General features: G+C 49.4%; 1 protein-coding gene across 1 annotated transcript in view; it reads left to right on the plus strand.

Moving 5' to 3' along the window:
* SH2B2 (SH2B adaptor protein 2) overlaps positions 1 to 26,615 on the plus strand; it is a 65,431-nt gene that overhangs the window by 18,808 nt on the left and 20,008 nt on the right. The window contains exons 2-3 of the mRNA XM_069089432.1: positions 11,338 to 12,207; positions 20,313 to 20,414. Coding sequence (XP_068945533.1) covers positions 11,368 to 12,207; positions 20,313 to 20,414 — 942 coding nt within the window. The 5' untranslated portion in view covers positions 11,338 to 11,367. The remainder of the gene's footprint in view (positions 1 to 11,337; positions 12,208 to 20,312; positions 20,415 to 26,615) is intronic.

A 26,615-nucleotide genomic window follows, 5' to 3' on the forward strand; every position in this document is an offset into this window, starting at 1 on the left:
TGGATGGGTGGATGGGTGGATGGGTGGATGGATGGATAGATGAATATAGGAGGGAGGGCACTTGGGGAGGTCCTCACTTTGGCACAGCCCTTCTGTCTGTCTACCTTCTCCCCAGTTCTGCAGCATGGGGCCTTGGGGAGTTCCTGGGGTGGGGGTGGGGGGTAGGCAGCTGAGCTGCTGCCCCTTTCTTTCAAAGGAACAAGAGACAGGGACCTCTGTGGCATTTCTTCCTTTGTTTCACAGTCTCCCTTGTGGGTGGCAGAAAGAGCATCCTTTTCCCCGCACCAAGTGGCATAGTGATACAGTTCAGCAGTGTGGGCCCTCCCTCCTGCCCCTGGTACATACCCCAGCCCCCCATGTCTTTTCCTCCTGGGGGATCCTTGTCTGTGGCTTGTGGCACATCCTCCATGGAGGGTCCCCTCAGTGGACTGGGCACCTTCCTCTGCATTTCTTAGAATCCATGAAGCCCTGAAGTAGGAGTTTATGATCATAAATCAGCAGCTGGAAGTCCAGCCCTGGCATTTTATAGGTGAGGAAACTGAGGCCCAAGAAGGTTAGATGCCAACCAGGCAATAAGCAGTGGAGAAGTAATTTGAATGCCAGGCCCACTTACTTCCACTGTGTTCTGCTGGAGGAAAAGTATTCATCTTCCCATTTCACAGATAGGAAACCTGAGTCTCCAAGAGGCCTGGTTTCAATGGCAAGGCATGGGCACCTTCCATCTGAATTCCTTCATTCCTCTTTATGGGGCTGGTTGGCTCATCTCCCTGTGCAGTTACCCACGGCTTCAGAGAATGTTGGGTCTGGCACTGTTCTCAAACATTGTTGGGATGAGGCTAGAGCTGGGGGTCTCTCCATTCCCCTCTGTGAGGCTTGATCTTCGGCATTTGGGACAGTACATAATTTGAAGCTGTGTGCAGCTTCTGTGTGGTTATGCAGGATTTAGAGATGAGAGGTCACCCAGGCCAGAGGCATCAAACACATGGCCGGTAACACTCCCAAGTATGGCCTGAACCAAATTAAAATGTAACTGGGAAAGATTAAACAAAATAAATCAAATGCAAATTAATATGTGGCTTTCTAAATTGTACACATCACACAGGGATCCTTCTGTATGACCCTGTTTCTGTTTCAGTTTGACTCTACTAACCTAACTATCCCACCTCCTTCTTTCAGCTGAGGAAACTGAGGTCCAAGAGAGGATCGGTTTGCTCAGGCAAGTAGGAGTCAGGATTCAAACCCAGGTCCACTGCTCCCCAAATCATGGGCTCCTTTTACTTGCTCACATGCTCAGGAAGGAGAATCTGTATCCATAATATATGTACCTCTGAGTGGCCAGAGGAGGCAGAGAAGTAATGACTGGAGAGCCAGCCTCGGCTAAGGATGACCCCAGTGCCAACCCTGGCTTTGACCCATGTGGGCATCTGGCTAAGTGACTTCCCCTCTCCAGGCCCAGACAACTTTCTTCAGGCTTTAAGTGGGAGAGAAAGTCCCAGGCTGCATTAGGAGAGGAGTGTCCTCCTCCAGAAATTCCAGGCCAACGATTTCCCATGCCCAGGCCCTGTCCCTATGCTTGTATAGATAAATATATCTATAGAACATCTATAGATAAAGATATGTTTGTAAAGAAGCATATTTGTAGATAAACATGTTTATAACTAAACATATCTGTAGACCATTCTATAGATAAGCAGGTTTCTAAATAAACATATCTATAGATAAACGTGTTTATACTGAACATATCTATAGACATTCTATAGATAAACATGTTTCTAAATAAACGTATCTGTAGATAAACATCTGTTCCAAGATACACATCCAGAAAGAGAAAGGATATTTCCTTGTTCTCTTCTCTAAATAGACAATATTTATATATGCATACGTGACCAATAAAAGCAGCTTTAAAAGTGACTCCATGAACAGAGTGTTGGGCTTGGAGTGAGGAAGAGACAGGAGTTCAAATCCAGCCTTGGTTAGTTACTAGCTGTGTGACCCTGGACAAGATGCTTGATCTCTGTCTGCCTTAATGTCTTCATCTGTAAAAAGGGGGCTTACAACAGTCCCTACCTCCCAGGGTTACTGTGTAAAGCCCTTTGCAAACCTTCAGTCATTATAGAAATTCTACATATTAGTATGTGTAACGTGTGAGTACATATGGAGAGGGAGAGGGACAGGAGGAGGAGAAGGCAGGATTTCTCTCTAACTGTTAAGGAATTGACCCCTCATGTGAGAAGATCAGATTGAACCATGTGAAACCTCTAATGAGCCGGCAGTAAGGGTGATCGTCCAGGATGACCGAGGCCCTGCCCCCGGGTGGCAGACTTGAGGGGGGAGCAGGACCAGGACCAGGAGGGACCTGAGCTTCCAGAGCTGGCCTTGAATGGTGGGGTGGCTGTTAAGGAAGGACAAGAGAGAAAGAACAAAGGCAGAACACAGGAAGCAGAATGGGAGAGGTCAGCTTGCATCGGATTTAAGGGGGACTTGCTGGAGCAGCCCCTGCTGTGGAGGGGTCGCTGCCCTCAGCCCCCGGCCTCCTCCTCGGCTCCTCCAGCTCACTGAGGTTGGCTTTCCATTTCCCAGCAGCATCTGATTATGTGCATTTGGAGTACGCCAGGAGAAGCCTCAGTCCCATTGTGGCTTCTGGCTGGTGCCCCTCCCCCTCCTGCTGTCAGGCATCATGTGTTCCAAGATGCGAAGAGACTTTAAAATTAGCCTGAGTGAGACATGATGAGGAGGGTGAATCCATTGACAAAAAAAAGAAGAAGAGAAAGCCAATATAAATAATGACATAACATAAAGGCAAAAGCAGCCAGGTGCTGAGCAGGTCTGAGGGAAGGGAGGGGGATCAGCAGGTGACAGACACATTTACTCCCATTAATGGTCTGCTCCTTCTGCCACCCTTGCTGTCCCAAAGAGAGGGGTGCTGCCGTTATCTGAAGGCTGAGGCTATATGGGTAAATACGGTGTTTCCATAGAGATTCTCAGATGCTGGTGCCCAGCTCTGTTTTTCTCAGAGGTTTCCCTCGTGGGTGGGTGGGGGAAGGATGGATTCTCTGCCCTGAGAGAGTATGGGAGACAGGCCTGAAGTGCTGTCCTCCCCCAGGAGCAGGGAAGGAAATGGCAGAGGTTCAGGACATTTCCCAGGGTGTGGTGAAAAGAGCGCTGATTTAGAAATCCCAGGAGCATGGTTCCACTCCCTGCTCTGAGATCCTGGACAAGTCACTTAACTTCCCTAGGCCTTAGTTTCCTCATCTGAAAAAAATGAAGAGATTGGATTAGATGGCATCTGAGGTCTCTTCCAGCGCTGGACCTTGGAAGCCCTACCTTGGGCACCTGGGGTCAGTGGATGGGGGAAAATTAGGGGTGTTGACTTCGAGGAAGAAGAGCCCTAGGAGCAAAGGTCAGCCTGGGTAGAGGGTCTGGCCCTTCTCTGTAGGCTGCCTCTTTCAACACCCATCTATCAATGAGGTAGTGGTGATGTGGGGTGTTGTGTGTGTGTGTGTGTGTCCATCTCTCCATCTGTCTGTGTTTCATTGCCTATTAGACTAAGCTCCTTGGGAACAGGAACTGTTTCTTTTTTTGTCTTTCTTTATTTTCCTACCACTTAGCAGAGTACCTGGCATATAGGTGCTTAATAAATGCTTGTAGACTAGCTGACTGCTCATCTGCATCTAGCACAGATATTACTTCCCATTCTGTTACATGCATGTTTCAGTGCTTTGGTCGGGTTCAGCTGTTATCCCATCCATCCTGTACCATCCACAGCCAACTGTCCTTCTTGGAGCCTTGGTTTTCTCATAATCTGCAAGATGGTGGGGGGGAGGTCAGGGAGGAATGATCTCTAAGGTCATTTATGACCTAAACTCACTTAACCTTTGTGGCCAGCCTGGCGTGTGAGCATTTGGAAGGGGAAGCACTGGTTACCAAGAACCAGCATGTCTTCATCAAGAGAGGCTTAGGCCAGATTCTTTCATTTTCTTTTTTGACAGGATAATTGGGATAGTGGATAGAGAACCGGACTCAGTTGGCCTGGCATACATGCTGGCTTCAGGACCCTGAACAAGTCACTTCTTAGGCCACCCTCAGTGCCCCAAGCAATGCTCTAAGTTACATAGCAGGAACCAACTGTTTCCTTACTTGTACCTGTATAGTGTCTCTGTACCAATGATATCACTGGTCTGAACATTAGCAGAAGAACCCTGGCTTAGCAGGTCAGGGGAATGCTGTAGATATTATTCACCTGGATTTTAGCAAAATATTGGAGAATTCCTGTGGTGGTATCTGGATAGACAAAATAGAAAGACTCGTACTAGACGGGATAGGCAGGGGGAGGATTTGGTAGGCAATCACCTGATCCGGTGCAAGTGGCCATTTCGATGAATTGGAGTCAATTTGCAGTGTAGTTTCTTCTCCCCTTCTTTGTTACGGACCTGCCTGGCAGTCTGGTGAAGCCTATGGACCCCCTCTTTAGAATGACATTTTAAAATAATCAGGGGAAGTGCTAAATTTCAGTTGGAGGTTAGTGAAAATAAGGATATATATATATATAATCCACACATCCAAGTTCATGGACCTCCCAGAATTTATTCTCAGACCCTTGATTTAGAGGGAGGTCTCTAGGGGATGCCCCGAGATCTCTTATTGGCCATGGAACATTCAGTATTTTTCATCAGTCACTTATATAAAGCCATAAGGGGATTATGCCTAAGTAAACTCCCTGAGGGCAGGAGCCCTCATTCATTCATCACTTTACTTCTGGGAGGGTGTCATGAGACATCAAAACTTGCACCCCACAGACTCCTTCAGTGTTGCTAACCAGAAATTATCCCAAAGGTGAGCTCCGCCATCCCTTCCACTCAGTCAACAGATAAAGACTGGGACAGAGAAAGCCTGGCAGTCTCCAAACTGGCACGTGTCTTCCCTTCCTCAGCAACGGGCCTAAATGAAGTCAATTCAATGAGTATCTCCTGGGCACCTACTATGTGTCTGGGCACATGTTGGACACGATGAATGAGCAGTGATTTTAGTACTTAAAGACTGGAGAGGTTCTTTTTGTATGGTGTCTCATTTGATCTTCACTACAGGATGAAGGAGGCTCTCTTATCCCCATTTTATAGATGAGGAAGCATCTGTCTAAGAGATCTTAAGTGACTTGCCCAGAGATACTCAACTAGCAACTATCTGAGACCATCACCATCACCATAGTTAGTATTTATATAGTGCGTCAGGTACTTTACAATTATTATCTCATTTGAGCCTTACAACAATCCTGGGAGGTAGGTGCTATTATCATCCTGATTTTTTACAGATGAGGAAACTGGGGCAAACAGGGGTCGAGTGCCTTGCCCAAGGTCCCACAATTTGTAAGTGTCCAATTTGAAGGTCCAAGAAGCTATGTGGAGCTACATGGATTGGAAAGGGGAGAGACCTGAGACAAGAGACCCATTAAGAGACTGCTGGGGTATCCGGGCAAGAGATGATGAGGGTCTGAAGAAGAGTGGGGGCCATTTGGGTGGAGAGGAGCAGACGTTTGGAGACTCATCAGCTGTGTGGAGTGAGGAACTGAAGATGGCGCTGAATCTGTGTGTCTGGGGGACTGAGAAAAGGGGGTGCAATTGGCAGGAAAAGGAAAGCTCAGAGAAATAGGGGAGCAGGGAAAAGGTAAGGAGCCCACTTTGGGACCTGTTAGGTCAGAACACTCAGGAGAAAGACGGCCCTGGATGTAGAGAGAATAAGTAACTGAACCCTTGGGAACTGACAAGGTTGTCAGAGGGAGTGAGAGAAGGGCCCAGGGCAAAGCCTTCAGCAGCCCCCAAACTCAGGGGCTGGGATGTGCATGATGGAGGGTACAGCCAAGTAGACGGGACAGAGAAATACCAACAAACCCTGACTTACAAAGCCAGGCCCTCAAGATGCCAGGCCAGCAAGGCAAACGCATCAGGGGAACAGAGGTGACTGATGGATACCTCTCATAGTACTGTGCACATAGGAGGTCCCTAGGCAATACTCACTGAGTTGACTTCACTTGGGTTCATTGCTGGGGAGGGGATGGCACTTGCCAGTTTGGAGGTGACCAGTCCTTCTCTGTCTTGGTCTTATCTTTGTTGACTGTTCCAGCTGCGTGGAAGGGATGGTGGAGCTTACCTCTGGGATCATTTCTGGTTAACAGTATTGAAAGAGCCCATGGGGCGAGAGCTCTGGCACCCTCCCTAAAAACACAGCTCTCTTCGTAAAAGCATTTTGCTTTAAGGATGGGTGCTGGAAGGCCCACCTTCCCTCACTGGGAAATGGATGTAGCCCACCTGCCAATTGGTTCCCCCACAGAGCTGGGCTGAGCCACCCTCCAGGGAAGGTCTAGCTGTCCCCCAAAACAGCCTCCCTTGGAATTGATAGTGCCGATTTCTTTCATAGTGTCAATTTGTCAAACCCTTGTCTACCAGATTTTGGCTTGAGTCCCTGCCTTCACCCCATCCTCAGGAGCTTGGGGCACCTTTAATGGACTTTCAGCAAAGCTGTTTCTGTGAGGAGATAGGATGGTGTAGAGGATACAACACTGGATTTGGTTCACCAGGTACTTAATGCGACTCTGGACGAATCACTTCATCTCCCTGGGTCACGGGTTCCTCAGTAAAATGTGGGGGTTGGACTTGAGGTCTTCTGTGGCCCCTCCTGGCTCTAAATGTATGATTTTGTTAGGATTTAGACATCCCTACAGATGGGCCCATCTCCTCCACTGGTGACCTTGACCATGCATCCCACACTTAAACACTGTGGGCCCAACCCTCTGCTTTTCTCCCCTGGCTCGTGAACTAGGAAGAAACTTAGAGGATATGCGTGGAGCTGCCTGCACTGAGGGCGGAGAGGTCCCTCTCTTGGGTATTTTCTGGGCACAAGCCTAGCTTAGCAGAGGCTTCCTCTGGCATAAGGGTTTTCCCAAAGTGGGGGGGGGGAGTCAGGGATGATGGAGGACTGGGTAATTTCTGCTGACTTCCTCTCAGCTCAGTGCCTTTTGTTGGTGGAAACAATTGACTTGGCTGGAAGTCAATATCTTTGTGTATTCTCTCTCCCTCCAGTCAAATGCTGTCTTGTGGAAGACTCTCCTACCCCCCCACCCCCATCCCTGCACTTCCAGGGCCCCAGAGAGCCCAGCAGCCTGGGTGGAGTCTGGGACTGAAGAAGGGGAGAGGTGTGTTCAGAGAAGGGGAGTGAATGGGCCTGGAGAGAGGAAGGGGAAGCCTGGGGAGGGGGAGGGAGGAGCAAGGGGGCCAGGCTCTTTCTGGGTCACAATCCAGTAGTCCCAACATCCCCTCTCCCTGTGTCTGCCCTCCTCCAGCCTTGGCCAGCTCTTACAGAGGCAGAGCCAGATGGATATGAGCATTGAACAATCTGCAGGCCCATTCTGCCAGAGGAAAGCCTTTCAATTCCCTTTGGGGGTTATGGTCCTTTCTGCTGCCCACCTCTCTTCTTGTTTTCCTCCTCCTCTTGCCTCTGCCCCAAGCCCAGGGGCTTAGAGACCTCATGGGCCTGGGCAGCTCTAACCACCTGTCCCCCTGGGGCTCTGGTTTCTGCTGGCTCCAGACTCCTTGGCCATGATGGCCTGCAGCTGCCCTCCACCCAGTGAGGGCTGTTACAGTGGCGCCAGGTCAGGCTGAGGGCCGTGCCCTGGCCCCTGGACAAGAAGACACCTGCTTCCCAGGGGTCCTTCTTTGGAAGTGAGGCCAACGTGATTCTCAGCTTGATCTCCCACACTGAGCTTTTGTGGGGGAGTGGGGAGCTGGGCCCAAGGAACCTGGTTTCAGCAGAAGTCTGGACGTCAGGACTCCTGGGATCTGTTCCTAGCTTCGATGTTGAATCCCTGGGTAGGCGACGTTGGGGGTGCTCCTTCAAGGAGGAGGAGCTCAGCTTCTCTCCTGGATATTCAGTGGGTATCATCTGGATTCGAGCATTCCAGAAGGAGGAAAGAGGATGCCACAGCTAGCTTGTCTTCCTAGAACACCACAGATCATATCCCTTCTGGATCTAACAATCAAGGTCCTCTTAAATCTGGCCCCAACCTACCTTTCCTTATCTCTCATTACTCAACTCAGTCCCATGGAGAGAGGGATTCTCCCTGCCCTCCTTCATGTGGCCACCCTTGGCCACCTTCTTCCATAATGTTCTCTCCAGAATTGACTTATTGTGTCCTCCAGACAAGAGAATCTACCCAGGTCTGTAGGACAAGAGCCCCACCCACCAGGCAGCTTCCCGGAAAAAAGACCTAGAAAGCCTCTACCTGGGGCTGGCTGTGCTGGAGAAGAAAAGGCTTCATGTCATTATCAGGATAGGGCCAAGGGACATGAGAGCAGCTTGGGGAGCCCTGCTGGGAGAGGCCAATAGTTTACCAATCTGCAAGTGGTACTTAGGGTCCCCCTGCCCATTAGGGGACTGTGTATGCAGGAGATCCCAAAGACCTCCCTGGCCACTGGCCCCCTGCTGCCGTCAGTGGTGGGACCCTTGGCCTGTAACTATCTGCTGGGCAGAGGTCAGGAGCACCTGCCTTTCCTCCTAGGGAGTGGCCGCGTTTCCAGCAGGAGCTGGGTGTCCAGCTTGTGCCGATTTAAACTCAATCAATAGCAGCTGATTATTAAAAACATATTTTTCAGTGCCTTAGGGGTAGCAGGTCCATCAGAGGACAATTCAGTCACCACAGAATTGGTTCTTTACCCTCTGCTTTTAATTAACTCATTGGCCTTGGAGCTCACTGGGAGAACATGATGTCCTCTGGCCCTAACTTGGCTTTACAGGAAGACTGAAGAATAAAGGAAGTTTGCAGCTTTCCTCTTTGGGGCTTTGTTCAGGCCCAGGCTGGGCAAGGAAGGCATTTATAGGGCACCTACTGTGTGGCCAGCATTGTGTCAAGCGTTTTGCAGACATCATCCCATTGGATCCAAGCTATCCCAGATGGCAGGAGGGGTACCAAGCTCTTTGAGGACAGGCTCATTTTTTTATCTTTGCACCCTCTGGACCTGGCACATAGTAGGCACTGAACTATGTGCTTCTCGATTGATTGGTCAGGGTCTCAGCTGCTGCCATCCCTTCACCCTGCCCGATCTCCTCTTTTCCAAGTAGCTTTGAGAACTGTGACCAGGTCTATGGTCGCTCTTGCTGTTAGTCAGTTGTAACTGACTTCATGACCCCTTTGGGGGGTTTTCTTGGCAAAGACACTGGAGGGTTTGCCATTTCCTTCTCCAGGTCATTTTACAGATGAGGAAACCGAGGCACACAGGGTGAAGTGACTTGCCCAGGGTCACACAGCTAGGAAGTGTCTGAGGCCAGATTTGAGCTCAATAAGATTCATCTTCCAGATTCCAAACCCAGTGCTCTCTGCACTATGGCCCCACCTTAGCTCTCCTTCAGTTCCCTGGTCAGAAGACAGAGGAACAGATTCCTAAGTCATGTAGCTGGGACCCAGGGGACCCAAGCTCAGATACCTCTCCACCACCCCCACATACCAAAGGGCAGTAGGCAAGGGATCCTCTGGGCAGACCCTGCTTCCTTCACACCTCAGCCAATGACCTCAAACTCCCTTCCTGACCACCATTCCCCTGTATGTGGAATATCCCCCTGTTCAAAGGTAAGATCCTTTGAGGGTAAGGACTGTCTTGGGTTTTTGTTGAATTAAATAGTTATCACTTATACAAGGGACAGCTTTCAAATCTCCCTTATCAGATGTCTTTGCTCTCAGACTAGCGATTGACTTGTCCCCCTCCCATGGATTCAAGGTTGGAGGTAGGATTGACTCACAATGGTAAACATCGAGGTCGGGAAGGCCTTGGCACCTTCTGTCCTTTGGTGGCTCTGGATGACCCTGCCCCTGACCCAGGAAGCCACTGCCCTGCCTCTCCTACCCCAGACCTCTTGAGTTTTAAAACTGGAAAGTATCCTTAAGAGATCTGCTCCAGCCCCTTTCCATTTCTCTGTCCAGGGCCTCAGGCGGCCTGTCACATCCAGACATTCTGGAGCGTTTGGGCACATCCTCCCTTTAGAGAATGAATCCTTCTCTTTCTCTCTAGTACCAGGGAGCTCAGCACCACCCAGTCCCCCACAGAGAACTTTGTTGGCTGAGGATGACACATGTCTCCAAACACTGGGTACACTGAGGCTTTCTCCTGTCTGCCTAGAGGTGGCTGAGGCCATCCTCCCCCATGATGCTGCCGGATGAGCACTGCCTGGCACCTTGGGAGATGGGACAAGCCCTGGACTGCCCAGCTGCTCCCTCCCCCGCCCCTAGCCTTCTCTGCCAGGGGAAGAGGGTGAGTTTAAGGGGAGGCTTCATGTAATGAAAAGGAAAGTCTCTGGGCACCAGTTCCCTGCTGCCTAGAGGCACTTAGCAACCTTGCCAGCTCAGCCTGAGCGGGTGCTAATAATATATTAGTGGCTGGTTAAAACTTATTTGTTCTTGGAGGCATGCATCTGGGGAGGGGCTGGGAAGGCAAGCAATCAGGAGGAGTTCTCTGGGGAGCAGCAGGCTGTCCTGGGGCCCCTGGGAAGACCCAGGGCTTGAAGGAGGGGTGGGGTGGGTCAAGCCTAACTCCGGTGCCCTTACACTCTTCAGTTTCTTGATAACTGGAGACAGGATTCTTGGGGAAAGAGGACAAGGTAGAAGCTGAATTTCCCAAAATGCCAGGGAACAGGTTATGCTGGGGAAGAGAAGATAGCCACCAAGTGGTCCAGTGCGCCAGCATCTGCCAGGGAATTAAAGGGGCTAAGGGGGCTATATGGGATTTGGACTCAGCCTAGAAAGATTTCAAGTCCAAGGACTAAAGCTAACTTCAACCACTTGCTTCCAGTCTAAGGACTGTCCAGTACTTTGGGACAAAACACTTTATCTCTCTTGGCCTCCCCTTATCTGGAACCGATGGGTTGGACCAATGTCATCTAAATGTTTGAGTCAGAAGACCTGAGTTTGAATCTGCTACTCCCCGCCTGAGTGACCTTGGGCAAGTAACCTCCCAGGCCTCATTTTTCTCATCTGAGAATAAGGGGCCTGGACCTGATGTCCTGTGAGGTCCCTTTCAGCTCCAGTCCAGTGAGCCTTGGATGTGCCGGAGTGGCAGGTGTCCAGAAATGCAAGGGCATCGAAAGGGAAGGGGAATCACAGGCTCCAGATCTGTCAGGAGGGGTTGCTGTCTAGGTGTGCCGAGGAGGTCTGGGCATCCAGATCTCTTCTTCCCTGAATGCTTCTCTTCCTCCCCTGTCCTGCTTCCTTAACCTCTGGGGGAAGGAGCGGAGGGATAGGTATTTATTTACGCCTACTGCGTTCCAGGTACCCTAATTCGCCTCTTCTCGCCCTTACAGCTGTCCAGGAGTTGGAATGGGATGTGAGCCATGAATGGTGATGCCCCTTGTCAGGACACCTCCTCCCAGGTCCCTGACTGGCGGGAGTTCTGTGAGCTGCATGCCCAGGCGGCTGCCGTGGACTTTGCCCAGAAATTCTGTAGGTTCCTCCGGGAGAACCCACAGTACGACACTCCGGGGGCCGAGGCCTCCTTTTCCCACCACTTTGCCACCAACTTCCTGGACGTCTTCAGCGTCGAGGTGAGCCGGGTCTTCGTCTCTGACTCACCCACCAAGTACAACATCGTCCCCTTTGTGGGGCTCCAGCCCTGCCACATGCCCAATGCTCGGGGGCCGCTGCCCTGCAGAGAGGAGACCTCCACTGAGTCCCTTGACAGCATGGACCCTGTGGCCGGGGCACCCCCAGCTCGATACCTGAGCCAGTCCCAGCAGGCTCAGGCCCAGAAGGTCTCTTCCTATGGCCACTCCCGAAGCTCAGAGGACGTATCTTTCCGTGCCTCGGCCAAACCTCGATTCAAGAAGGGCTTTTCGCTGCGCAACATGAGCCTGTGCGTGGTGGATGGCGTGAAGGAGATGTGGCACCGGCGGGCATCCCCTGAGCCTGAGGCAGGCCAACCATCAGGGCTCCGAGGGGGAGAGCCTCCGGCAGAGCCGAGGGAGAAGTGGGCCCACCGTCTGAGGCTCTCCCGGGGCCCAGCCTCCAAGGTGGAGTTGGCAGACATCCAGCGGGAGGGGACACTGCGCTACATGGTGGCCGATGATTCCAGCTGTGTGGGTGGCTCCCAGTGGCAGAAGTGCCGGCTGATGCTCCGGAAGGCTGTGAAGGTGGAGGGCGAGAGGTTCTTGTTAGAATTCTACGTCCCCCCCAAGGTGAGGGGGAAGCTTCATGGAGATGGGGGCGGGGGGAAGATGACGGTCAGACTGGGGAGGGGTCTGAGGGTGAATGCTGTCTGGAAGTGCTGCTCAGGCCCACCTGGGTTTTTCCCTTTAGATTTCAAGGATCTACGTTCAGATTTGCCTCAGACACTTGCAACCTTGGACAAGTGACTTCTTCTCTCTGGGTCTCATTTTTTAAAATTAATTCATTTATTTTTAGTTTGCAATATTCAGTTCCACAGGCTTTCGAGTTCCAAATTTTCTCCCCCTCCTTCCCCTCTCCTCTCCCCAAGATGGTGTGCAATCTGATATAGGCTCTACATATACATTCATATTAAACATATTTTCACATTAGTCATTTTGTGAAGAAGAATTAGAACCAATGGAATGAACCACGAGAAAGAAGAAACAAACAAAACAAAAGAGAGAGAGAGCAGATAGTCTGCTTCGATCTGCATTCAGACTCCACAGTTCCTTCTCTCGATGTGGGTAGCCCTTTCCATCACGAGTCCTTTTGAAGTTGTCTTAGAAACTTGCATCGCTGAGAAGAGCCAAGTCTATCAGAGTCGGTCATTGCACGCTGTGGCTGCTACTGTGTACGGTGTTCTGCTGGTTCTTCTCATCTCACTCAACATCAGTTCATACAAGTCTTTTCAGGTTTTTCTGGAGTCTGCCTGCTCCTCATTTCTTATAGCACAATGGTATTCCATTACATTCATACACCACAACTTGTTCGGCCATTCCCTAATTGATAGGCATCTATCCCCCCAATTTCCAGTTCTTGGCCACCACAAAAACAGATGCTCTAAATATTCTTGTACATGTGGGTCTTTTTCCCTTTGTCATGATCTCTTTGAGACACAGTCTGGGTCTCATCCTTATTGTGTATGAACAATAGGGTTGTTTATATATGTCCTCCAAGGTTCCTTCTGGCTCTCAGTCTTTGAGTCAGAGAAGGGTTTGAATCTTAGCTCTGCCACCTCTGGGACCCTGGACACATCAACTCCCTAGCTGCCATTTTCCTCAGCTGTAAAGGGAAGGGCTTGGACTCAGTGCTCTCTTTGGTGCGTTTCAGCTCCAGAGCTCTGTGAGGTCAGCCAAACCAAGGGATTGAGTGGGCCCAGAGAAGGAGGGGGGTACCAGATGGGCCAGGAGGGGCTGAGGACAGGGACCGAGAACTTTATGGACTTGGTCCTCTTTGGACACAAGGTTCTTCCCCTCCCTCACTCTCTGCGAAATAGAGAATTCTGTCTCAATGCTTGGGAATAGTAGACTGATGAAGTATGACCATCATAATGATCTCTGAGGTCCCTTCTAACTCTGGATCTGGGACCGTCTTGTGTTCATGGAGTGGCATTAATGAAGGAGGACTTCTTAGAGTGATTTGATACCCGTCAGGCACCCAGAACAGGGCTGTGCAGACAGAAGGTGCTTTGTGAAGAGAAGCAAAAGCTTTAGAGACGGAAGGGGGCCCAGAGAGGGATCTGACCTGCCAAGTGCCATACAGTTACAGGACCTTTAGCATCCTGGGGTCTTCACTCCCAGTCCAGTGTTCTAATCTGCCTCTCGCTGGTTGACTGAATGGTAGAAGGAAGGAAGGAAGGAAGGAAGGAAGGAAGGAAGGAAGGAAGGAAGGAAGGAAGGAAGGAAGGAAGGAAGGAAGGGGAGGGAAGGAAGGGGGAAAGAGGAAAGAAGAAAGGAAGGAAAGGAGGGAGGGAAAAAAGGAAGGAGGAGGAGAAGGAAGGGGAGGGAAGGAGGGAGGGAGAAAAGGAAGGAAAGAAGGAAGGGAGAGGGGGAAAATGGTAGAAGGAATGAATGAATGGCTGAACGAAGGAAGGAATGATTAAATGAATGAATGAATGAATGAGTGAGTGAGTGGCAGAAGTAGTGAATGAATAAACAAATCTCTTCTGGCTTCCTCTACCCCTGCCCCACCCCCCAGCCCAATGCGTCTCTTATCCCTTTCCCCAGGCAGCACTCTGTATTCAGGAAGGACCAAGTCCCAGAACCAGGCATTGTTGGGCAGGCCCATCTTCGAGAGGGGTGGCATGGGGAGGGAACAATAATACCCATTTTTTTAGAAACTCACTAAAATGGTTTAGGAATCACTGTCCATCCAATGAGTTCACACAGGCCTCTGCTGAACATGCTGTGGGGACAGGAGATGGAGAAGACAAACAAAGCTTCTGCCTGCAGGGATCCCACAGTCAGGGCAGGGAGACAGGAATCCACAAAATGAGGCGTGCTTCTAAGAAGTGGGTGCGTGAGGATATAGGAGAAGCTGAGGGGGTGCAGAACTGAGGGGGAGTGATTGGCATGGGGTGGGCTCAGGCGAGAAGGGCCTTTATGGGCTGAGACTAGAAAGAAAGGCATGATGGAGAGGAGAGAGGAGGGGGAGCCAATCCAAGAAGGATGCTCAGCATTGATCCGATTGGGGCCACCTGTCACAGCAGGGAATGCTGGGTGTTGTCAAACAAGGGAGGGATCAGATTGCTCTCTGTTCAGTCCTTCTCATCTCCCTAGCCTCTGTTCCCTGGAACGGGAAGAGCAGGATGAGAGGAAGCAGCCTCCCAGGCGGATCGAGGGCTGGAGTCCCAGCTGTGTGGCTGTGGTGGGAGAGAACTCTATGGAGCAGCCCCTCAGGGGCACGTGCTTTAAGAACCTGGCATCAGGAGACCTGAGTTGGCAGTGCGGCTCTAAGTCTTCCTAGCTAGGTGACCCTAGATAAATCCCTTAGCCTATGGGACTCTTTGTAGGCTCCTCAGTAAAATAGAGAATATTTATACTTTTCTACCACACACCAGTGTAGTGAGAACATTCGCGTCTTGTCTCGCTATCCTGACTATGGGATCCCTGCAGACAGAAGCTCATTCTTTTCCTCTTCCAATCCCCCCCTCCCCATAGCTGGACCAGAATAGGATATCACTCGTGGAGATATTTATGCCCCAGAAGTATGTGTTTATTATTGGCATCTTTTAAAATTAGAAGTCAAAGGACTAGACTTCATCTCCCACCTTTGTCACTTAGCTCTTCTGTGACCGTAGCCAAATCCCTTCATACCTCCCTGAGCCTCAGTTTCCTTCTCTGTATAATGAGGAGGTTCAGATAGGATGATCTCCAAGGTTCCTTCCAGCTTTAAATCTTATATTTTAAGTGGTCTATAGGACCATATTTCTAAAGCTGGAAAGCCATCTTTTCCAGTTTCAAAAATCAAATCTACACTCCAGAGGGCAAAGCCCAACTTCCATCAAGAATGTTCCTAAGTCTTGTCTCTCCAGTTGCTTGTGGCTGGGGTAGAGACTTTCATGGTCTTTATGTGAGATGCTCCATGCAGAGCAGATGTAAATATACTGTAGGCATGCCTTGGATCTGAACAAAATTCCCAGAGGATCACCACCAGCATCTGAGGAATGGCCACAAAGGGAATAAGTATATATCCCTTCATGGTGATTACCTTGGAGGAGACAATGTTGGTTTCATTTTGTAAGCTGTAATCTTTTTTGTTGTAGAATCAAACTGCTACTTTGTAGTCATGCATTGATCCAAATATCTTTTGAGTGCCTAGTGCCTTATCCGAGCCAGTCCCTGCCTTCAAGAAGCTTTTAGTCTAGTTTAGAGAGACAAGATTTGCACATTGAAAAGTTTAACAATACAAGAGTTTGAAATTAAAAATCAGTAACACAAGAGAAATATTCAAAGAGTAAATGGCTCCATCAACAAATGTTCACTAAATGGGGCGGCTAGGTGGTGCAGTGAGTAGAGTGCTGGCCTCGGAGTCAGTAGGACCTGAGTTTGGATCCAACCCCAGACACTTAACACAAAGAAACTAGCCGTGTGACCTGGGCAAGTTACTTAACCCCAACTGCCCTCCAAAAAGAAAAAAAAAATGTTAGCTAAGGACAATGCCGAGCAAGTGGGAAAGAAGACAGATTGGGAGTGAGAAGACAAATCCTAGCTCTGCCACCTGAGTGACTGTGGGCATGTCACTTAGGGTCTCAGTTTCCCCAGCTGTCAAATGAAGGGAGTTGGACTTAATGACCTGAGGTCCCTTCCAGCTTAAAATCTATGATCTTGTCATCCATTGCCTACCAGATATAGTCCAGGAACTGTCCTAGGTGCTGGTGGTAAATAGACAAAAATAAGTGTTCCTGCCTTCAAGGAGCTTATGTGCTATCTAGGGGAAAATACCACAATCACAGGTATGTGCTATATAATGCAGCCAGGTGGGGTAATGGGGAGAGTGTTGGGCTAGGAGTCAGGAAGACCTGGGTTTGATTCCCATCTGCCTTGAGTTATTTAGCAGCTCTGTGACCCTGGGTAGGTCATTTGATCTCTCCTAGTCTTAGTTTCCTCTTCTGCCCAATGGAAATAATGATGCCTGTGTCTTAAGGTTGTGAGGCTCGTATTGTAATAATAAGCACTATGTAAATGTTAGCCATATTACTGTATCTATTAAACATCCACTGGGCCTTTGGAGATTGGGGATCAGAAAAGAGGGTTTTGTTGCCATTTGTCATGATGTTCCCAGCCTGGGGTGGACAGGGAAGGTATCACAGGGGCTAGGGATGCAGCCCAGTGAAGAAACCAGAGTAGGGCTTGGACAAAGGAGAGGCATGAAGATACTTTAGTCAGGAAGAGGGAGGTGAGCAAAGACCCAGCGATGGGAAAGGAGACCCTGGTGTGTTTGGAGGGTTTAGGCGGGAGGTGCTGGGTGAGGAGAGAGAGAGTGACTAGAGAAGAGGGTTTGTATTATAAAGCATGGAGATGAGGTTGGAGAGGTTCAGAGGAGGGATGGATTCGAGTGGGCCGGGCAGTCAGCGAAGGCTCATTAGACAAGGAAGCAGATGCACGGGATGAAGAAAATTGTGTCCAGCTCCTCAGCCAGATGCAGGATCCCCAAGAATCAGGGATATCTTTGCAGGCTCCCCAGCAGCAGAGTCCAGCCAAGCCAGGCTTCCATACAACCATGGCAGTAGACTCATTGCTTGGCCTTTCTCACTCCAGACTTCCACTGTCTCAAAGCAACCAGGGTTGAGGTATAAGACTGTCCTGTCCTGCCCTTGTCATTTACTTTCCCTTTCAATGATCTTTCAAATGTCAGAGTTGGGAAGGATCTCAGGGGTTCAGCAACCTCATTTTCCATCTACAGAAACTGGAGCCCAGAGAGGGTTAGTCACTGACCCAAGGTCACATAGCCTCTTGGTGGCTGAATGGAACTAAAACCAAGCTCCTTGATTCTTTTCCTGGTCCCTTTCTATGACATGGCCTAGGCCTCCTTTCAGCCAATGGACAGCATCCACAGCTTTATACTTCAAGTATTTAATCTTGGCCTCTGGCCAATATCGCCTGTAGAGGGGAGTGCTGCTGCTGCTGCTGCCTGTCATAGCTCTAAAGCCAGAAGGAACTTCAGGGGCACCTAGGGACCAGCCTCTTATTTTACAGAGAAGGAAACTGAGGCCCCAAAAGGTTTAGTGGCTTATCCAAGGTCATACAGGTCTGTCTAGTCCATCTCTTATATCTTACAGAGAAGGAAATTGAGACCTTGAAAGTTTAAGTAAATAGTGAAGGCAAGACTTTAGCCCATGTCCTCTGAGGCCAGACAGACAGTGCTTGGCCCACTGGACAGTGCTTTGCAGGTACCTTCTCTGCCCCCTTCCCAGTAGAACCAGGTATTGACCTTGCAAGTTTTCTCCATCTCCCAAAGAAGAGGTATTTGCAGAGGCGACTCCTTGTGGTGCTGGAGGAAAGAGGAAGAAGGAAATAAGCATTTTTATACCACCTACTATGTACTGGATTAGATGCTAAGCACTTGATACAGTATTATGTCATTTAATGATAGGGATTGGGGGAAAATGACCAGGAGGTCCACACCACCCAGTGGTCAAGAGGCTTCATCTTTATGGTTCATTCTGGTAATCAGGTCCTATGTCCCCCAAGAAGCACAGCTATGTCCTGTCTGCCTCCCCTAGCTCCATGAGACAAATCCCTGAACAACTGAATCACCCTAAAAGTGCCTCCCCAGTGGAAGCATTCAGTCCTTCCACCTCCTGACCCAAAGAACTGCTTCAAACCCAGTGACAAAGGTGGAGAACAGAACCAGAGCCCGCATGGGGAGGCTCTGTGCCTTGTGGGATAGGTAGGTGGTAGAGTGCTGCTGCTGGGAGCTGAGCAGGATCCAGGGGACAAAGCAGACCAGCAACAAAGAGGCACTCACCTTTGTCCCCTGAAAAAACAGGCCTTCTTTTTCCTCAATTAGATCTGGAACCAGATGATTAGCTGTTCCTGCCTGTGGGGGAGAGAGCCACTGAGGCAAATGCTGGAGATTCTTGAAACCAACACTCTCCCTCTATGTGGGAATTTCCCATCTAGAGGAAAGTCCTGGGTTCCTGGGTTCAAACTTCACATCTGGTGCTTTCTACTTGTGTAATGCGGACAAGTTGCTTAATCTCTGTGCCTGTGAAAAGAGGAAGTCGGAGCGGAATGGGGGTTCAGCCTGTCCTGGGACATGGGCCCCTTTGGCAGCATCTGGTGAACCCCTACTCAGAGTCTGATTGGTTGCCTCCAGTCATAATTGAAGGAAATACTCAATGCTATTAGAAGTTTGTAAAAGATCCCCTGAAACCTATCCATTAACCCTGGGACTAGATGGCCACTGTGTTACCTCTCTCTAGATTTCTGTATAGCCCTATGATCCCTCTTTTCAAGATTCACTCACTGCCCTTTGTCACACTGTACCCTCCCTCTGTTCCTTTCTAATGCCCTTATATACTGTAAGTGTTCAGATCTCAAGCAGTAGACTGCTGGAGGGGTGTGTGTGTGTGTGTGTGTGTATGAGCCTCAGGTTCCCCTCAGGTTAGCTCACTCCTCCTCCCCCCATTCACCCAGGTTCCCTTATGTTTTCTGTGTCTTACACTCATCCCTATACATGCATGCTATTTCCACTGTTAGAATGCAAGCTTCTTGTGGGCAGGGTCTGCTTTGCTTTTGTCCTTGTATCTCCAGTGTGTAGAATCATGCATGGCCCACAGTGGGTGCTTAAAATATTCTTGTGGACTGTCTCCAGCCCATGTTGAGCTGCAGTCTGAGACCTTGGTCCCTGTTCCCTCAGATAGCATCAGATTAAGGTGATGCTCTGCCAGAGATGGGGGAGGGGAAGGGTAGTCTGTCCCTTCCCAGGAGAACCAAGTGCCTAGGGCTTCAGGCCGCTTCCCCCCTCATTCCTAAGAGAGGTCTCCAGAGTCTACCTTGGGTCATCTTTATTGGTAGATGATGCCCACACCTGCCCTGCCTGCCCACCAGCTGCTTAAGGGCAAAGCCTTCTGGGAAAGCTAGCTCCCTCTGTCTCTAGTGCCTGGGTGGAGTGGGCCACCAGTGATAGAGCAGAGAGCCTAGATCTGGACCCAGACTTACATATGTTGGCCAACTCCTGCTGGAGATGTATTTGAGGGAAGCAGGCAGGACCCTAGAGAGAGGGGAGGGCTGTGGATGTAGAACAAAAGACATTAACTTTAACGTCCTCCATTGGGGCCCTGTTCCGTTTAATTAAAAGACTGCAGAGTTATTGGGGACACAGGGGAAATTAGGAGTGTTCTGGTCTTTCTTTCTCCCCCAAGTCTTTCCATTAGAATTGTGGTAGCTGATGGCTTGAGGCCTGACCTATAGGGTTTGAGTAAGAGCATGATAGCCCTGGGCTGGATGTTCTGAAAATTGGAAGGAAAGACAGTCCCTGCCCTCAGGGAGCCCCTGGTCTAGTGAGAGATAGCCACTGTCTGCCTTCCACAGGGAGCCCCTGGTCTGGTAGGGAGGACACAGCCCCTGCCCTCAGGGAGCCTCTGGTCTTGAACTCTGAATCCTATAGGTCTGTGTGTGAAACTTGGAGAGAGGGCAAGGGAGGTGGCAGTGATTGAAGTGACTAAAGCCATGTGGGAATTGGTCTAGGAAAGGTCCCTAGAAGTCAGGTAGTGCTGGGCAAGTTTTGTAAGGTGTAGGGAGATGTGGGTACAGGAGAGGGTGTGTGTGTCTGTGTGTCTGTGTCTGTGTCTATGCCCGGCAGCCCAATGGCCAGGGATGCTTCAGTGACTGCCTGTGTTCTTTTTCAGGCTTCCAAGCCCAAGGTGAGCATCCCTCTTTCTGCAATCATCGAGGTCCGGACCACCATGCCCCTGGAGATGCCAGACAAAGACAATACTTTTGTGTTAAAGGTGAGGCCTGTGGGCAGGGATAGAGGTCAGGGAGCTCAGCGGGGTAAAGGGGTGCCTCCTGACACTCCTCCATTGTGCTGCACTGTCTCTCATTCATGACTAGCAGAGTCAAAGAATGCAGGTTCTTTGTTTATAAATTGTTTATAAAGGGCTTTGAGCCTCCAAAAAGTACATTTGGAAGGCCTCAACTAAGCTGTCTTTCCAGGATGGAGGCATTGGGGGTGTGGGGCCCAGGTGCTCCTGGGGCCAGGCCTCTTAATCCTCAGCCATTCCTCCTCATTGTTTGCCCAATATCTCTCTCTCCTCTTTCCCTTGCCCTTCCCCTAGGCTATAAAGGAGGGAAAGTTAGATAGCAAGATCGCTGAGCATGGGAACAATTTCATTTTTGTCTTTTTATTCCCATTGTCTGGGACACTGCCTATCATACAGTAAGTGTTTAATAAATGTTGATTGGTTAACAGGAAGTTCTTATAGAGCACAGAAGGTCAAAGCTCCAGAGCTGGAAGGGGCCTCAGAGGCAATCTAGTCTAACCTTCCATTTTACAGAGGAAGAAACTGAGGCACAGAATGGTTCAGTGACTTGCCCAAGGTCACACGGGTGATGCAGAGATAGAGGCAGAATTTTAAACCAGGTCCCCTGACTCTAAACCAGCACTTTTCCAGCTTCACCGCCTTGCCCCCTACCAGGCGCCTGAAACTGGGCACAGCCTCTACTGACCAGGTTCCCCCATCTAATATCCAAACCAAAGCTGGATGTGGGTGTGGAGTGGGAGGAAGGGAGGAAGGAAGGAAAGAAGAAAAGAATGAAGGAGGGAAAATGAGAGGACGAAAGGAAGGGTAGATGGAGAAAGGAAGGAAGGGAGAAAAGAAGAAAGGTGGGAAGGGAGAAGAGGAGGGAGGAGAAAAGGTAAGGGAGGAGGGATGGAGGGAGGGATGACAGGATGACCAAGTACTATGGTACTCACTAGAGACAGAGAGAAAAGCAAAAATGGTCCTTTGGGGGCAATCATTAATTCACTGAGCGAGCAATAATTAAGTGCCTACTGTGAGCCAGTCATGATGCCACGCTCTGGGGATTCAAAGACAAAAAGGAAACCTTTTCTGCCTTCAGAGAGCTTGCACTCTAAACACCATGAATATATATATATACATAAATATAGTAGATACAAAGTATTTCCTTATATTTTCATTTAATTTTTTTCATTTTTTCAATCAGCAAGCATTTATTGTCTCCCCTTCTCCCCTCCCCTTGGGAGGAAAAACAAAACCCTTTTAATAAATATGCATAGTCAAGTAAAAGAGATTCCTGCGTTGGCCAGGCCCAGGAATGTTGCCTTGCTCTGTATCCTGGGCCCCTCGGTCAGGAGGCAGGCAGTGTTTCCTCTCTGGTCCTCTGCAGTCATGGCTGCTCATTACATTGAGCCAAGTCCAAAGCGTTTCCCTTTTAAGCGTGGGCACCAGCAGCCAGTGGGCTCAGGAAGATCCTCTGAGGCAGAGGGTACCAGGACTATGCTTTGAAGGAAACTAAGGATTCTGAAAAGGGGAAGGAGCCGTACCAGGCATGGAGGATATTCTGCAAAGACCAAGAGACCTTGGAATCTTGGGTATGTGAAACAGCAAGGAAGTTGACTTGACTGGACAGTAGAGTCTATGGGGGGGGGGGGGTGTACAACAAAGCCTGGACCGAGGGACCTATTGTTTTATCTTAAAAGCAATTGGGAGCCATGGGAATTTCTTGCACAGGGGAGCACTGTGATCAGGTCAATACTTTAGGAATACTGCTTTGGCAACCATGTCAAGGGTGGATTGAAGGGGGAAGAGGCTGGAGGTAGGGAGACCAGCTAGGAGGCTGACAGTCTGAGAGGTGGCAAGGACCTGGACTAGGCTGGTGGCTGTAGGAGCACAGACAAGGCACAGCTGTATGATATGTTGTGAAGGTAGACTCAACAACACTTGGCAAATTCCATAAGGGAGGGTGAGAGCAACTTACTGTTTACCCCATCATCTTGGCTCCTGGAAGTTCAAATAGGTGTGAGTCACCTAGAATGGTATTTTATAGGGCAGCTAGGTGGTGCAGTGCATAGAGTGCAGGAAGACCTGAGTTCAAATCTGGCTTGAGATTGACCCTGGGCAAGTCACTTCACCCTGTTTGCCTCAGTTTCCTCATCTATAGAATGAGCTGGAGAAGGAAATGGCAAACTTCTCCAGTGTCTCTGCCAAGAAAATTCCATGTGGGGTCACAGAGAGTCACACATAACAATACTTTATACTGTCTTCCTCCCAGGGTCATTGTGTGGGTCAAACAGGATAGCAGAAAGGGCCTGCTGTGGGAAGGTCAGGCATAAGTATTATTCTCAGCATGGTAGATCTTCCTTGTCACTTCTCTGGGATGGTGAGGATCCGATCTGAGAAGGGATGTGAAAACACTTGGGGGGAATACCAAAGCAGAAGATGCAGAAGGTATTTTTCTGTCTCACGCAGATGATTCTGAGTACACTTGGTGTTCTAGCTACTGGACTGGCCTTGGAGAAAGAAGAGACCTAGGTTCAGATCCCCACTCTGACACTTACTAGCTTTGTGACTCTGGAAAGTCACTTGACCTTGCCTCAGTTTCCTCATCTGTTTTTAAAACAAAACCCTAATCTGTGAGATTTTCCCAACTCTAAGTTTCTATACCTTTGTCCTCTCTTGGTTACAGTTTCTTCCTCCATAAAAAGAGAGCTGTGGACTTGATGGCCAGCTCTAATGATCTGTACCCCTCCTTCCTGTTCCCACCAGAGGAGCCTCTCTGATGTGTCTCTGAGTTTCCTATGTCTACCAGTTTGGCTTTCTGAGTAGTGTTATAAAGGTATCCCCTCCAAAAATTTTTAAATAAAAATAAAAATAAGAACCCCAAAGCCATTTACATTTTAAAAATAAACTTTAAAAATTTAAACAAACAGAAAAAGGTGACCACCCTTAAGGTTTCTGGGTTCCACCAGCCACGTGCCAGCCAGTGTTGCAGGTAAGGCCTGGGAGCAGGGTGGAGAGGGATTGGGGGAGTGCAGGAGAAGGTTCGGCGTGTTTGCTGAGTATCATTGAGTTCGGTGCTTCTGGGAGCTTGGGTCCACCCTTCTTTGCCCATCAAAGCCTAAACCATCTGCTTGACTTAAGTCCCACTTTCTGATCAGGGTGGTTCTGATCAGCAAGTTCATGCTGCCTGCCAGACTCCTGGACAGAGTGTCTGTCCAGTGATTTAAGCCGCTGATGTCCTCACCTATAATTCAGGGAAAGCAAGAGAACCAGCATAGTGGAGGAGAAGGCTCATAGATTGATGGATAGATAGAGCATTTAATACGTAGTTACTGTGTGCTAAGCACTAAGCTTATAAAGAAAAGCATACTAGACCATCACTGCCTCAAGGAGATTACATCTTAAAGGAGACAACATATTAAGGGGAGCAAGAAAGTGAGGGCTGGAGAGACCCATCCATGCACAATGGCCACATACTAACGATGCCCTAGAAAGGCCTGAAACTGAGCCAGCCTAGGGAGGTTCTAGGAGCAGCGTCTAGTTTTCCAAGGATGGAGATGGCCTGCCTAGAGATGTCCAGGGAGTGCTGTGGAGTCCTAGAACTTGGAGTCAGGAGACGAGTTCAAATCTCAGAGTCTGCCACTTATTATATGTGTGACCTTAGAAAAATCACCTCTCCAGGCCTCAGTTTCCCCACTTGTGCAAAGAGTGGGTTAGACTAGATGATTCTAAGGTTCCTACCCATTCTCACTCTGATCCCTCCAGGCTACCCCATCCTGGAACATGTTACTCTGAGAGAAAGTCAGTTTCCTCTCTTGTCCAGGCATCAGGAGTTAGCCCCAGAAAGAACTTCTCAGAGTGAAAGCCACGTTGGTGAGAAAGGGGAAATAGTGTGTGTATCAGGCCTGGTGGCTGGGGTGTGCTACCAAATAATGAAACTTTAAGTACACACCATCCCCATTTTATGCTCTGTTCCCTTCCCTGGGCCAGCCTTCTTGGGTAAGGACAGCCTTTGTGAGTGCCCACCGTAATGTTCTAGTGTCTTCCCTGCTCTCCTGGGATATAGGACAAAGGAAGTCCCTCCTCGACAGTGAGTAAGGAAGGATCTTCCAACCACTGCTGCCCTTTGAAGACTGTGCCAGCTCTTTCCACCTAGAATAGCCATTGTCTCCATTTGCCTTCTTCTTCGCCTCTGGTTCCATCATGCCTTGTGATCCTCCATTGATCTCACCAGTGGTCAGACATTCACTCTACACAAACTTGTAAGCTTAGTTGTATCTTTCCTCTGAGATTCCTTGTCCTTTCCACTTAGGGCAAGGACCACGTGTCTTACAGAGGCACTGAATGAAAGCTCATTGGTCAGCCACAGACCCCAAATTCTTATTTCTAGGGAGACCCACAAAAGCTGTGCTAGCAGAATTACAAAGGTAGAGAGTCCAAGGAGCTGGAAGAAGCCTCAGATGTCATACTCTCGGCCCAGCCCATCTGCAGATCTTGAATTGCATTTGCGACTGGTCGTCCAGTCTCTCCCAGTAATGGAGAGCTCCCTGCCCACGTGTCACTCCCAGAGGCATTACCGTCCAGTCTCTCCCAGTAATGGAGAGCTCCCTGCCCACGTGCCGCTCCCAGAGGCATTACCGTCCAGTCTCTCCCAGTAATGGAGAGCTCCCTGCCCACGTGCCGCTCCCAGAGGCATTACCGTCCAGTCTCTCCCAGTAATGGAGAGCTCCCTGCCCACGTGCCGCTCCCAGAGGCATTGCCTTCTGTTTTGGTGGCTGTTGGTGTTGTTCAGTTGATTCAGTTATTCCCAACTCTCTGTGACCCCATTTGGAGTTTTCTGAGCAAAGACACTGGAGTGGTTTTGCCATTTCCTTCCCCAGCTCATTGGACAGATGAGGAAACTGAGGCAGACAAGGTGAAGTGACTTGCCCAGGGTCACACAGCTAGCAAGTGTCTAAGGCCAAATTTGAACTCAGGAAGATGTGTCTTCCTGACTCCAGACCTGGTCCTCTATCCACTGGGCTACCTGGATGCCTCCATTCTATTTTTGGATAATTGTAATTGTTAAAGAGTTCTTCATCATGTTGAACTGATACCTGCCTCCCTATACCTTCTATGCATTGTCACTAGTTCTTTCCCCTGGAAGAACTAGTCTAATGCCTCTGCCTGATGACCAACCACCTTTCATATTTTTTAAAACAATGATTGTGTTTCAGCCTTTTCAAGTAAACATCTCCAGTTCCTTCAGCTGACCCTTCCTCATAACATGTTTTTTTATAGTCCCTCCATGATCTCAATTATGTTACCCTCCTCTGGACATATTTGAGTTTGTATGTGTCCTTCTTAAAACATACTGTTCAGTACTGTATACAGTATCCCACCCCCAGTCCCACCCCAGTATGGTGTGGACAGGGAAAGGAGGGCAGGACCTCCTTTGTCTTGTATGTTCAGCCTGCCTTCTTAGAGCCTCCAGTCAAATGAACTCATTTTTGTCCGTTGTGGCCCACGATGCCATGCTCTAGACCTCTCTAGAACTCACTCCCCACACCCAGATTTTAGCTTTTTTTTGCCTGTCTCACTCTACTCACCATACCCTTTTATTTTTGCAATCAATTTTTGGAAATCAAGTTTGGGACTTTACCATTCTGTAGGGATCAGTGGCCTATCTAAAGACTTTTGGGGATCCTGAGTTATCACATAAGACATGCATTAAGAGGCAAAGTAATTGCAACTGTCTCAGCAGGTCAAGATACCAAGATAAAGTAAGAGCCTGATAATTTAAGAGTAGAAAAGGCCAATCCCCAGAGGGCTCATTCTTGCCCACCCCTCTGCCTGTGTGCTGTGATCTGTTCAGCTGTTTCCTTGCTGATGCTGCAACCTCAGTCAGGCCAACCCCCGCCCTTACCTCACCATTCTGGGGCAGTGAGCAACAGAACTCAGCTCTGCCCACCAACTAGCCCTGCTTCAGAGAGGATGGAAGTTTGGAAAGAGGAAATGGGCTCTGCTGGGGGGAGCAGCCTGCTGGTTTACAGCAGCATTCAGTCAGAGAACTAAATAAGGATGAGGATGGTGATGATGGTGGTGATGATGGTGATGGTGGTAGTGATGATGATGATGATGGTGATGATGATGGTGATGGTGGTGGTGATGGTGATGACGGTGATGGTGAATGTGATGGTGATGATGATG

This window comes from Petaurus breviceps, unplaced genomic scaffold (assembly GCF_028583685.1).
Source record: "Petaurus breviceps papuanus isolate PSGF00001 unplaced genomic scaffold, PetGlider_PUasm1.0 186, whole genome shotgun sequence".
NCBI lineage: Eukaryota > Metazoa > Chordata > Mammalia > Diprotodontia > Petauridae > Petaurus > Petaurus breviceps.